We start from the raw sequence: 14,305 nt of genomic DNA, 5'->3' as shown, positions 1-14,305 counted from the left end.
TTCTCTTTTCATAGGCGAAGCAGCAATAACTAAGCACCTGAGAGGCAATTTCAGCAGAGTTAAGTTATTCAGTGTACAAATAAAAGACTCGACGGATACAGAATACAGAATTTCAAAACTAAGCCAAGACTTGCGTAGTTCTTCTAGCTCCCAATTACGATTGGTTGCTGACAAGTTAATATTTAAAGATTATATCATTGAATGAACACGAATGATGAGTACTACTACAACTGCAAACAATACATCGCCGCACCAGGCCCCCTGAGACAAACACAGTTGCGCAATCCCCCCCCCAGTCTTTTTAAGAGTTCCCTTTTTACTCACTCCGATTAAGTTTCAATTTCTTTTAAATCCTTTTCCATGACCTGTTCCTACTGCATTCAGAAACGATGCAATTTTTTTTTGTCCACAAACCAAAGATATATAGCCAAAAAACACATTTTTTGATAATCTATCATCCGTAAATCGTTACCAATGTCAAGCCATCTTAATATTTATTTTATTACAGCGTTGAAAACTGAGATCGAATGATATTTTCTATGATTTGTGTTTGATATACGGTCAGACCTTAAAGTTCTTAATGGTATACTTAGAAAAATTGTATACCTCTAGAATATTTCCCTAGACCTCTTGAAAACAAACGTTTCAAAATTTCCACGTTTCATTTTTAGAGCGTAAGACTATGAATTTCGGAATCCCGAGGCCTATGTTACTATGTTACTACATAGGTGCCGAGCCCTATGCTACTACTTTTAAAGAATATTCATTTTTGGGTAGAAGTTATATTCGCGGAAGAAAAATTAATATTAAACTATGAATTAGCATCTGTAGATGAAGGATTCGACTGAAGACGGAAGGGGATCTTCCTCCTCGTTAATACCTGGATATACCCAAGCTGTATACACAAGTCTCAAATAAAACTTACCAACAAAACCAACAAACTTTTATATATAGCTTAAAGCCATATCAAGACATTACGCCTGGAAGAGTTGGAAAGCGGTTAAACTGGAAATAACCCAGAAAATTCAAAACATAAAATTTCATAAACCCAATGCAATTAGAACCTTCTGATTACAACACCTAATCCAGAGGAGGAAAAAATGAACTGTTGTCTTTGCTAGTCTAGAAAGAATATCTTGGCCTTAACATTACAAATTTTTACATTTGCTTCCAGTTTAATTGTATATCAATGGGTAATGCCAAAATGAAACTCTTGATTTGAAGCTATTTCTAACCCTAACTTTATCTTCAATAGTTGAGTAAAAAACTAAGGGTGAAAAAGACGGTATTTGAGGTAGATTCAAAAAATGAGGCATTCCCATATCTTTTCTGCCCCTTTCGAAATTTTTTTACTCTTTCTCATTGGAGTCCATTTATAGGTTCATTATAACCCTGACAACTGGGGTCAAACCTGATTTTCTATCTAAACTTTATTTGATACACAGTCAGTCAAAAAGGATAAAAGGAGAAAAAAGATCCAACAAAGCGATTGTTGGCGCGTAGTGCATCAAATTGGCGTTTCGGTTGCTGGGTCTTTTTTACAGGGACTAGAAGCAAGCTTGCCACCCAACCTTGCTGCGGCTGAAATTGAACCCCGGGCCCCATAATGCCAAGCAAAGCATCAAATCACTTTGTTAAAACAAACGGTCTGTCAATCGAGTGTTTAAAGGTATCCTTTAACAGAATTGGCCAGAACCCATTTAGCATATCTTCTTATGCCTTATGAAAAACCACGTTTCAGAGTAACACTTGCCCACCGTCGTTATCATGACTTCTAATGTTTTCTAATGTCTTCTAATGTTTCTCTTGAATTCTAATGTTAGTTTAAAGACTTGTCTTTTTATGCTACCAATTTTTTTTTTTTTACCGTGAACACATGCCCTGTGTCTTGGCTATTTTACTTTTCCAGTCATCATTTATCATATTTACTAATAATACTACCCGGTTAAAAGAGAATATCGGAATGGCTGATGAACTTCAGCTCTTCACTATCCTTTATTCCTAGTCTAACCAACTTAGTTTTTGAACCCATTCTTGCACTTTAAACCCTCAAAAAAAAAAAAAAAAAAACTCAGTCATTTTGCTAACATTTTCATTTAGAAGGCTCAAGTTATCTGCATAACCCGGGTTCAGGAGAGTTTAACCTTCCTAATTAAAACCATGTTTTCTGTGTTCTTTAGGACAGCCATCAAAACAATCCATATTAACAGGAATAAGACACAACCCTGTTTAACTTCCGATTCCACATCAAATAGACAATTAACATTACTTCTTACGTTCACTGCAGCAAAATCATTTTCTTTTCGCATATAGCATTAATAACTTTTTTGTACTTCTTTGAGATTTCAAACAAGGATAGGATCTAATGCTTTGCTAAATGTCTTTCATCGTCAATAAAACTTGCAGTTAAAGAGTTCTGGCAGTTAAAACATTTCTCAATTATTAGACGCTTAGGGACACTAGCTGCAACAAATACAACACATGCATCATAAAACCCTTTTTTTATTGACTACTTAAAAAGTAAAACTGTCATTTTCTGAAAATGCAAAATGCTACAAAAAAATTCTAATTTTTAAACATGTTTATTTCGCAATCCAAAAAATATAGAGTTTAAAAACTTTAGATTTGCTAGATTCCAAAATTTATCAATCATATTCTTCACGTTTATCATGCATTTTCGCAGCTAAGCAACACAATCACATTCAGGAAGTTAGCATTTCAAACCTCTGAGGCTCGGAGTACTTTATAGAATCTTTATTGTCAGAAGTTCGGGGGTTCCCTAGGCTCGGAGTACTTGACGATGATCTTTATTTCCGCGTCTTATGGGACGACAGGTGTGCAATTCTCCCCCGAAGTGTACAAAGCTAGCAGACAATGTTAGCCAGTTCAAGAGAAGGTTGAAACGTTACTTTCTGGGAAATTGCTAATAATTTAGACTAAAAGTAATTTATGCTTATTAATTTGGCTATTTTTGCTATTTTTTTATAGGCAAAAATCATGCTGTTAAACAATATATTAAAATACATAATTCATCCAACAAATAACATATGAATTGTATATAATATTATATAACACAAAAAATGATTAAGAAAATTAAATAAAATTTGAAATAAGTTTTCGTCTCTTTTTTTCAGAACAGCCACTCTATATAACCTTTAATATTTGTTTGGTTTCCACCAATAATACTGACCATTTCCTAAAGTGTGGTTAAAGTACATGAAATGGAACTGTTATTCTTCAAAATAGAATCTGTCCCTATGACAACGTATTTCAAACAACCGAAATTTTCCCACTACTACCTGATTATTCATTTTCATTACAAGGCAAAATAAAAAGCCAAGCTATTGACAACTTGACATAATAAAAGACAGTTAATTTTCCTTTTCAATGAGATATGAAAGTAGAATTTTAAAGCTACTCGACAAACACGAGTTTATTATTCAATATTTTTTTGATTATTCAGAGATACTAAAAATAGCCAAGACAGATACCTAGGTAGAGCTCAATTTTTGTTTTAAAAAACTGACAAATATGTAGATATAAGAATACTAAGGGGAGGAAAACAAAACTATATTTCTGGGGAAAGGGGGGGGGGCAGCACTGACCGATAGCCAGGAAACAGAGCAACTAACAAACTTAACGGAAATTTACGTTTATTTTATGGCATTTTCTTTAAGTAAAATCAAAAATTTTAAGTGAAATCGCTGCAAATTGGAGTAATCACCATTATCTTCTTGCTCGAAATTTAATTTGTTCCTCCGAAAGTAATTTCATAATGACTGATATCATACCCCTTTTTTTCCAATTGTAACCTCCAGCCCCTGCTTAGATTTCAACGTATATGCATGATCACCAATATTATGTGGGGGAAATAAAGCAATAATGTCAGGTAGCAAAAATAGCAATAAAGGGGATGCCTATAACTCTTCACTAAGTCTACATCATTTTACTAGTTACCATGCATAATAAAACCGACTTCACTTGAGCACTATGTTCTTACTGATAGTCTTTTTTTCTCTTTTTCTTCCCCTAGTAAAAAGCTACTTTGTATTATAATTGTATTTTTTGCTTTTAAAATCATATAACTGAACAATCATATAACCTCTTTGAGACACTTTCCACTATTCAAGGAAAATATTTCGCGGAGAGTTTTAGACAGGTCGAATATTTTTCCAACTTTTTTGTGTTCATCACAAATTTTGGTCCACAAAAACCAATATATTAAATAAAGCTTACCACCTCATCAACTAACACTACAACTCTGTGGCCTTGCAGTAGTAAAATATCTTGGTTGTGGCAGTAATTGCAACACAGTTAAGTGCGAATCACAGCCCATAGAATAGCAGAAAGTACTATCTCCTTTGTAACAGAACTTTGTATTAGATATTGCCAATTTTCAGTGATAATGTAAGAGCCCTGAGTAAAGGATTGTTTGACTTTAGCAACGGGAGATAAGTGTAGCTGCCCCCAAAGGGGCAGAGTGGAGATAGGATTGTGGAAAAGTAATTGGCTGATGTTACAGGTGAAGTTGAGTTTTAAGTCGTTTCCTTGGAATCTCAAATATTTTACAATTAAAAATAATTTCTTACAATTAAAAAAATATATATATATTCAGGACAGCACTGATTAATGTATAATGTATATATATATATATAAGCAATCCACGAAAAGGGTAACTAAATCCATACCTTTAAGACTAAAAGACCCATGACAATAATACACAGAATATTGAGAAGAGTAAGGCACATGCTGAAGCTTGCCAGACACGCTGCTTCTACATTAAGCCAAGGTGAGTAGACAGGCCTATAGCTTGCAGGAAGAGTTAGATCACCACTAATTGACTTTACGAGGCTCAATGAAAATAATACGCCCTGGAAATAAAGATGAAGTTAAAAGTTTAAGAACACGTTTGAGAAAGGATGACAAAGAGGATAAGAGGAGATAAGGAGGACAAGGAGTAACGCTGCATTTTCATAATTCACTTAATATTTTATTAAAAGTAGTTTAAAGGTATATTCTAAAGCTTGCACATTTTTTTCATATTTATTTCGTACACATTTAACGAAAATGGCATACATGATAAATCAAGTGTTAAAAATATTTGACTTGGAATGGGGGTTTATGAAAGTTTTTCTCGGTTGTACATCGGTACTGTAGGAAATAATAGAAGCGAAAACGGTACATTTTGCGCCTTTGCTATCTGATTTAATTTTTCATCATGCTTGGCTAAGATCCAAGTAACTCCTCTGCATGTGTTGTATTTTTGCAGCTTGTGTCCCTAAACATCTAATAATTGAGAAATGTCTTAACTGCCAGAACCCTTTAACTCCAAGTTTTATTGACGATCAAAGGTATTTAGCAAAGCATTATCCGCCTTTGGTATCTGATTTAATTTCCCACCATGTTTGGCTAAGCTCCAAGTATAATTTAGGGTGAGTAAACTAGGAACGTATACAAGGGAGGGGGATTAGACACCCCCTCTAAGGAGATCCTAAATTTTAACAAATTTTCAGCTACTTCTTATTCAAATTATTACTCGCCCCCCCCCCTCAACAAAAATATTAGATGCGCCCTTGCCCCTCCCCGTGAAAAATAAATCTTGAGTGCGTCCCTGAAATGAATGTTACTAAAAACTCCATGAAGAAAACAAGAAATACTGGTTTCAATAAAGCCAGTTGAACGAAGTCCACTTTTGTATACTACTTGTGTAAACTACCTTTGTATACTAATTTTGTTATCCACTATTTTTGCATACTTTTGTTGTTCATCATGTGAGGTAGCTAGGCATTTCTTTACGATTAACCTTTCTTAAACACGCTCTGGTCGAACTAGAAACATAATACGAAGTTTAAGGATTTTCTATCCTAACATCTCTGCTAAATGGAGTAAACCCAGTCGGCTGAGCCTTAGCTTGTTTTATGCTAGTTTTTGTACACTGTCGATAAACATTGTTTCCACTACAAAAATAAAATAATAAGAATAAATGTTTCAGCAAATCGAAGTACTTTTTGCCAAAACATTTGGTGACACGAGATTACAAAATCGTAAAATATATGTTGCTACTCGGCACTATGTTCTTTCAGTGGGAATTTGATGCTATCACATATTCAACTACGGTCAAAAGGGCGTAAAGTCAAAAAGTGGAAAGAACACACGGTGTGTTGCAGTTCAGTATACATTTCAAACGTAAGGCACAGTGTTAACCAAGAAAAACATAATATTCTAGGACTGACACTATGTCGTCAATGGAAATAAAAAGAAGTCAAAAAGGCCCGATCTGGCCTGGGAGTTCCCTAAATTTTACAATCTTATAAATCAGTTCAAATAGTTTTTCAACACAACACAGCACTCGTACGGGATTCTGATTATTGGATTTTTTCCGGGCTTGGTTTGTTTTGATGGGTGTTTTCGGGCTGAAAAACCTCTTCCTAGCTACTTTATCTACTGTGGGCTGCCTCCCCGTAGTAGCATAATATTTGTAGGCATGAATATATAATGAGTCGGAGGTAATAGGCTTGGGACTGTCTGTGCAGGATTTCGACTCTTGTTGATAGAAGAGCATCGCCAAGTGCTGAAAACCATGTGGTGACCAAGATGGGCCCAGGATTGCACAAAGCCTCCAACTTACTGGAGGTCCCAGGGACTTCTTGCTGTCCGGTTCTAAGCCGGCTTAAGCGCTTCGGTGTAGATTTGAGAAGATATGTTGGTCCCCATCCTGCACTGGTATCCGGGATCACTGCTTTTCTTGAGGCCAAAATAATTTCAAAGATTTAAAGAACATGAAAATTGGAACTTGGAATGTTACGACGTTAAAAAATGAATATCGCATCGACATTTTGACTGACCAATTCAGACGGTTTGAACTGGATTTATTAGGAGTTTCAGAAACTCATATCCCAGGGATAGGAAGCATGAAATTAGGTGACATAGAATTTGTTTACTCAGGCAGGAAGGATGGGGTACATAGACAGGGAGTAGGACTCATGATGAATAAGGAAGCTACTAAGTCTTGTTTAGGCTGGGAAGGTATTAATAATAGAATACTAATTGCTTATTTTATGACTAAAAAGTTTAGGGTATCAGTTATAGTAGTATATGCCCCCATTGAACCAACTGATGGAGATACTAGTGACTCAGATGAATTTTACTTACAGTTACAGGAGCAAATAGACAGGGTACCAGGTAGAAATATGGTGTTTTTGCTAGGAGATTTTAATGCCCAGGTTGGTGGGAATAGGGATAGATGGTATCCTAGCCTAGGTAAATTTGGTGTAGGAAAAGAAAACAGTAATGGCTATAGGCTTTTGCAATTTTGTAGGTATAACAACCTAGTTATAACCAATACCATGTCAACCAATAAGTTGACATGGTATTCACGTGATGGTAAGACAGCAAACCTTATTGATTATGTTATTGTAAAGAGAAGACTAGCAGGATCAATACAAGATACTAGGGTGTATAGGAGTGCCACTGTTGATGTTAAAAGTAAAGATCACCATCTAGTAGTGTCTAAGGTTAATTTAAAGCTGAAATTTCGAAAGGGTAACTCCCTCCCGGAAAGTTATGATGTTGGTAGACTTCAGGATGAAAATTTGAGAAAAATTTCCAGGAACAGTTGATTACTAAACATGAGAGTTTAAAATTTGACAATGTGGAAGATGGATGGAATAATTTCAGAAAAACAATTTGTGAAGTTGCTGATGGTGTCCTAGGGAAGAGTGCTAAGACTGCAACTAGGAATATTAGTGAAAAAGCTTTAGGTTTAATAGAGAGTAGAAGGGGTTTGTATAAGAATTATCTGAGTGATAGGTCGTATGAAAACAAAAGGAATGTAAAGAAAGTGGAGAAAGCATTAAAATATGAACTAAGGAGATGTAAAGTGGAGGCGATGGATAAAATTGCTGAGGATCTGGAAGATGCGGCTAGACGGCATAATAGTAAAATATTATACTAGCATGTTAATAAATTGAAAGGGAGTAGCCAGTCCAGACTAGTCCCAGTTAAAGATAGAAATGGGGCCACAATTAGTGATAAGGAAAAAGTTAAAGAAAGATGAGTGGAACATTTTGAGAATGTGCTAAACCGAGATACAGTTGCAGGAAAAGATATAGATGAAAATGAAAAAGTTTGTGATACCTTGGAGGTGAAGGAAGATTTGTTTAGTGAGGAAGAATTAGCGACAGTACTAAAAGGATTAAAAAATAATAAGGCCCCAGGTGCTGATAGCATGATTAATGAGTTTCTTAAACATGGTGAGTTAAAAATGGTGGCTCTGAGGTTAGGAATAAGCTACTGAAGATTATGAACATGATGTTTGAAAAAGGGGAAGTACCCAATGATTTTAGGAAAACCTTAATTAAACCACTGTATAAGAAAGGTGACAACAGTGAGTGTCGTAATTATCGAGGCATTAGTCTGGTCTCTGTAGGTAGCAAATTACTTAGTAGTATGATACTTTTTAGACTGAGAGATGCTGTAGACAAGGGTTTAAGAGAAGAAGAAAGAGGTTTTAGAAAAGGTAGAGGATGTGTCGACCATGTTTTCACTTTTAGGTTAATAATTGAGAAGTCCCTTCGTTGTCAAACACCTTTGGTCCTCAGTTTTATTGATTATGAGCAAGCTTTCGATTCTGTTGATAGAACAGCGTTAACAAAGGTCTTGTCGTTATATGGTATACATGAAAAATACATTAAAGTGATTTGCGCTATGTACGAGAATAATACTGCTGCCGTTAAGGTAGGAAATGAGGTTAGCAACTGGTTTTGTATTAAATCAGGAGTTAAGCAGGGTTGTGTTCTATCCCCCTTTATATGGATCATTTTGATGGACTTCGTCTTAAGGAGCACAGGAAAGGCAATTGAAGACCATGGAATCAAATGGGGAGGAAGAACGCTCCTGTACTTAGATTATGCTGATGATTTAAGCATATTAGATGAAAGTGTGAGCAAAATGAATGAACTTTTAGAGGTTTTACGAGTTCAGGGTGCTAAAATAGGCTTGAAAATTAATGTTAAGAAGACTAAGTCACTAAGGTTAGGAATAAGTGAAGATGAACAGGTGACATTAGGTAACGAAAAGATTGATCAGGTTGGGAGCTTCAGTTACCTTGGTAGTATTATTAGTAAAGATGATGGGAGCAGTGAAGATGTTAAAAGTAGAATAGCTAAGGCCCAGGGTGTTTTTTCACAGTTAAAAAAAGTGTGGAAGAATAGAAAGATAAGTCTACAAACCAAGATTAGAATATTGGAAGCTACAGTGATGACAGTGGTCAAATATGGCTCCGAAGCATGGGCACTCCGAAAAGCAGATGAAAATTTACTAGATGTTTTCCAGAGAAATTGCCTACGGATTGTTCTGGGTACCCGGCTGACTGACCGTATTTTAAACAGTAGGTTGTACGAAAAGTGTGGTTCAATCCCGCTTTCTGGGGCTATAATAAAAGAAAGGTTGAGATGGCTAGGCCACGTTCTACGGATGAAGGAGGACAGATTACCGAAGATTGTCCTTTTTGGCCAACCGTCTGGGGCTACACGGAAAGCAGGTCGTCCTTGTCTGGGTTGGGAGGATGTCATAAATAAAGATTTAAAGGAAATGGGAACTTCCTGGGAGGGTGTAAAGAGGGAGGCTTTAAATAGATTAGGTTGGAGGAGGAGCGTGAGTAGCTGTGTTGGCCTCAGGCGGCTTGGTGCTGCAGTGAGTTATTAGTAGTAGTAGTAGTATAGTTTTTCAATTATTTATAAACACATTTCAAAAACATGCTACAAACACATTTCAAAATAACTCCGAATTAAGGTCCGTTACAATGAACATCAAGTAAATACATAAGAAAAAAGGAGTAAATTATGTCTTTACGTCTTTTTTACTATCTTGGCAAACACCCCCCCCCCCCCACACACCTAAATATAGACATTTACTTCTCACTAACATTTCTTATAAATTGAAAAATACAGCCTATAGTGTTTTTCTTTTTTTCTTTTTTTACTTGTATTTTTTCTACTTTTTACTCAAATTTTATTTAGCTCTTAATTTGCATTTCCAAAGACTTTTACTTCCCATAATCAGTAATTTCTTCCTCAATTTTGAATTGAATGGTTTTGTTTGTCCCATTCTTTTTCTCTGACGTATAGTAGCAGATGGGTGAGTGTAGGGCCACCAAAAAGTGAGAGAAGGGAGCAAGAAACAGTGGGCCGGGAGAGACCTGCTAGGTTTTCTTAGCTTGACAACTTTGTTGGCTTTTTGCTTGAGATATTAGTGAAAATATAAATGACAATTGCACTCAAATCGAGATTGGTAACCCTCTCCCTTAAGAGGAAAAAATATAAATTACACTCTAAGTTTGGTTCTGAAAAATTGCACCCAAATCAAGGTTAGGAATTATTTCCAATTAACAGAAAGAATTACAAAAATAGCACTCTCCAGAAATTGCACCCAAATCAAGGTTAGGAATTATTTCCAGTAACAGAAAGAATTACAAAAATAGCACTCTCCAAAAATTGTACCCAAAATCAAGGTTAGGAATTATTTCCAGTAACAGAAAGAATTACAAAAATAGCACTCTCCAAAAATTGCACCCAAATCAAGGTTAGAAATTATTTCCAATAACAGAAAGAATTACAAAAATAGCACTCTCCAAAATTGCACCCAAATCAAGGTTAGGAATTATTTCCAATAACAGAAAGAATTACAAAAATAGCACTCTCCAAAAATTGCACCAAAATCAAGGTTAGGAATTATTTCCAATAACAGAAAGAATTACAAAAATAGCACTCTCCAAAAATTGTACCCAAATCAAGGTTAGGAATTATTTCCAATAACAGAAAGAATTACAAAAATAGCACTCTCCAAAAATTGCACCCAAATCAAGGTTAGGAATTATTTCCAATAACAGAAAGAATTACAAAAATAGCACTCTCCAAAAATTGTACCCAAATCAAACCTGAGAATTTTCTCTCTTGATAGGAAAAAATAATAAAATTGCACTCATAATTTGGCTCAGAAAAAATTACCCTAGTGTCAGAAATAAAATCTGAACGACTGAAGGGATATGGCTAAGGCCAGGCACACGTAATTTATAAGAAGGTTTATGGATAAAAGATTTGTTCTCAAATAAATATACAAAATTTGCAGAGTCTATGATGGAATCATCTAGCTTTAACTTCGAAATGTAAACATAACTTTATGGAGTTCTAAAAAGCAAAAGCTTAAAAAATGTTTTAAATAGCCCGTGTTTAAATGTTTAATATTTTAATGTTTGAAAATTTTGTTTCGTGATCCCCCACCTTTACACACTATGGAGCCTTTGTGGGGTTTTCCTTGTCTATGGGGGTAAATCTCCCCTCTCCCTTTGGATAGGGCCCTGGGTATAACCCCAAGACCTTAGAAGCCAACACGCACCGACTAAACTTATTTTAAACAATGTCCATGCGCCTTTTCTTTATAAGCAGAATAAACCCAATGCAAACATTGCCTTCTTTATAAACATTCTTGGCAAACATTGGTTCCCAATGGCCTTTTAATGATATTCTACTTGTAGATTTACTATTTACAGAAGCAACACTGTTGCATGTACCTTAAATCGCGTTAAAATCAAGTACCAATAACACTTCCATACCTAAACATATTTCTCTGGCCATGCACTTACTTAGGCAAGGGGTCATTGTTTAGCCATCCAGCTAAGGGAGCATCCATGATTTTCTTTCCAGAGGAGGGGTATTTTTATTTCTTACGGGGGATTGCGAAACAGCTTAAAAACAAATCAAAAATTTGTTTATATGCATTTTTGTTGCGATTTTAAGAGTCGGACAATGATTTGGGGGGGGGGGGAAGGGTTCAAACTTGAAAACCACCAACCACCCCTGGACACAGCCTTGCATCCAGCCATACATGCATGTGAACAAGGCCATATCCAGGAGGGGGTTTACCAGTTTTGACCCACTCCCCGAAGATATTTTCCGGCTCGTAAATACGTAACAAAAATACGTAGAAACAAAGTTTTGATGTGCTTTTTTGTTGCCCCTCCACCAACTTCCCTCCCACAAAAAAATACCCCTTCAAAAAAAATCATGGATACGCCCTTGCATCAGAACGCTAATTTTAAGCGTAGATGATTAATGTAAAGCCAAAGAGGATCCCTGATTGGCAGATTTTCTATTCCTAGACACAAAGTTCTAGACTATATAGCTGGATGCTTAATTACAACTTGATGCAACCAAGCATCATAATTTTTACAGGTGAACTGTAACTACCAGGGTATTGATATCTAGAAATATAATGCACATAACACATCATAGTCCACACTTGTCGATAAAATAAAAATTACGCATGACTACAGCGCCAATTGTGAGCGCCGTTCGTAATTTCTCGAGTCAAACATTGTTCAACTTTCAAACACAAAATCCTTTATCGACCAATCAGAATCTAGATTTTGGGCCTAATTTTTTAAAGTAGACAAAATGGAAGGTTAGCATGTTTTACTATAACAAAAATCTGGTAGAAGTTAAGAAGACGTAGCATCAGTAGAGAACAGTTGGAAACAAATAAGTGTTGGTGAAAACTTTTTAAGTTAATTTATTGCAATTTCGATTTTTTGCTTTTGAAATACAAGTACGGTGCCAGAATTAAGTAAAAACGGTAAATTTATGACAGTACATATAACTGACTTACCAATAAAGTAAATATGCCATTCAATGCCTTTTTTATGTTCTTTACGAATATAATAATCACTTATACCGCAAATTCAAATTTAAGCAATTTTTGACCTAACCTATCCTAAAGTAACTTTAAGATAAATAATTTTAGCACCGAGAAAATTGAGCATTATCTCGTCGAAAACGACCGAGAAGATGGCGCTGAGAAAACGAAGTATTATTTTGTCGAAATGAGCGATAACTCATACTTTCATTGAAAATTCGTCATTTTTGACGAATTTTTGGTCAAAAAAAATGCTCAAATTTGAAGTTACGGTGGAAGGGGTTATTATTATATTCGTAAAGAACATAAAAAAAGCCATCGTGTGGTATGTTCACTTTATTGGTAAATCAGTTATACGAACTACCATAATTTTACCGAAAAAACTCGTGTCATTCATAAAACTTCTTTATTTTATTGACAGATATGACTATGGTGTAGCTTAGTCCAACTAGATATGCACGTTCACACCATTTTTTTTAGATCTAATGTCATCCTTTTCATTTCTTTATGCTATTTGATAAATGTACATGCCTTGTAAAACAATCCTCATTCAATTGCACGTCAGCACTTCTTAGGTTCTAATTGGTTACCTTATTACCAGTCAAGTACATTCTACAAATGGAGAATCTATCTCATCATGGGCTTCTTAATGTGATCTTACCGACATTCAGTCAGGTAATACAAGGTTTTTGTCATAACACAAATGTACTTACGGCATTGACCATGGGGGGTAATAAAGACGCAGATATGGCAACGCCAACAAGAGATCCAACATTATTTCCTAGGACTGACAAAGCGACTCCAACTCCTGATGGAAGGGCTACAAGTAGGCCAATGCCCAATGACCTTAGCTGTCCCCTTGACCTCATTTCTTCAGTGATAAACAAACCTGTAAATATAAATCTCTTTGAATTTTCCATGAAGAGGAAAGCTTCCGGGATAATTTTACAGGGAGAAATTTAAACGGAGGGAGGGTTCTTACATGATTTGAAAAACGGTCAGAATAAGTTTTTTAAATAAGTTTTTTCAACTGAAAATAATAAGCAAAATCAAAACTTAAAACGAATAGAAATTATTCCGTATATGAGAGGGCCACCCTTTCCCCTTTGCCCTAAAGTTTGAGTTTCTGTCCCTATTCTTAAAGAAGGGCCATTGAGTTTGAATGAGTGAATTTTTAAAGTTGCACCTTACTTTCATTCAAAAAGCTTATTTTTTTTTATTTTATCAAACAGTTTGTGGCAACAAACTGTAGTAAGGAGCGACCCGGCTCAATAGTATTCAAAACTCTAAAAAATGGAATTTTGATACCAATAGCTATATCAAAAGAATCACATTTTAAAGCTGATTTTGAATATATAAGTTTCATTAAGGGTAGTCTTACCCATCGAAAGTTACGAGCCTGATAAAATTTGTGTTTTTTTAAATAGGGCGAAACCCCCTAAAAGTCATAGTATCTTAACGAAAATTACACCATCGGATTCAGCGTATCAGAGAACTCTACTGTAGAAGTTTCAAGCTCCTATCTAAGAAAAAGGTAGAATTTTGTATTTTTGCTCAAGAAAGCGTGTTTATTTGTTTGTTGTTTTTTTTTTCAGGGGTGATCGTATCGACTCAG

At 35.4% G+C, this 14,305-nt stretch overlaps 1 protein-coding gene across 4 annotated transcripts in view; it reads right to left on the bottom strand.

Moving 5' to 3' along the window:
• Positions 1-14,305, bottom strand: part of LOC136032262 (uncharacterized) — a 137,135-nt gene that overhangs the window by 20,668 nt on the left and 102,162 nt on the right. For all 4 annotated transcript variants that reach the window (XM_065712509.1, XM_065712510.1, XM_065712512.1 and 1 more), the window contains exons 7-8: positions 13,404-13,579; positions 4,689-4,871 (exon numbers count right to left, since the gene is read on the bottom strand). In XM_065712509.1, coding sequence (XP_065568581.1) covers positions 4,689-4,871; positions 13,404-13,579 — 359 coding nt within the window. The remainder of the gene's footprint in view (positions 1-4,688; positions 4,872-13,403; positions 13,580-14,305) is intronic.

This window comes from Artemia franciscana, chromosome 10 (assembly GCF_032884065.1).
Source record: "Artemia franciscana chromosome 10, ASM3288406v1, whole genome shotgun sequence".
NCBI lineage: Eukaryota > Metazoa > Arthropoda > Branchiopoda > Anostraca > Artemiidae > Artemia > Artemia franciscana.
Note: the sequence above shows the minus strand (reverse complement) of the source record. Positions and strands in the feature narration are given on the sequence as shown.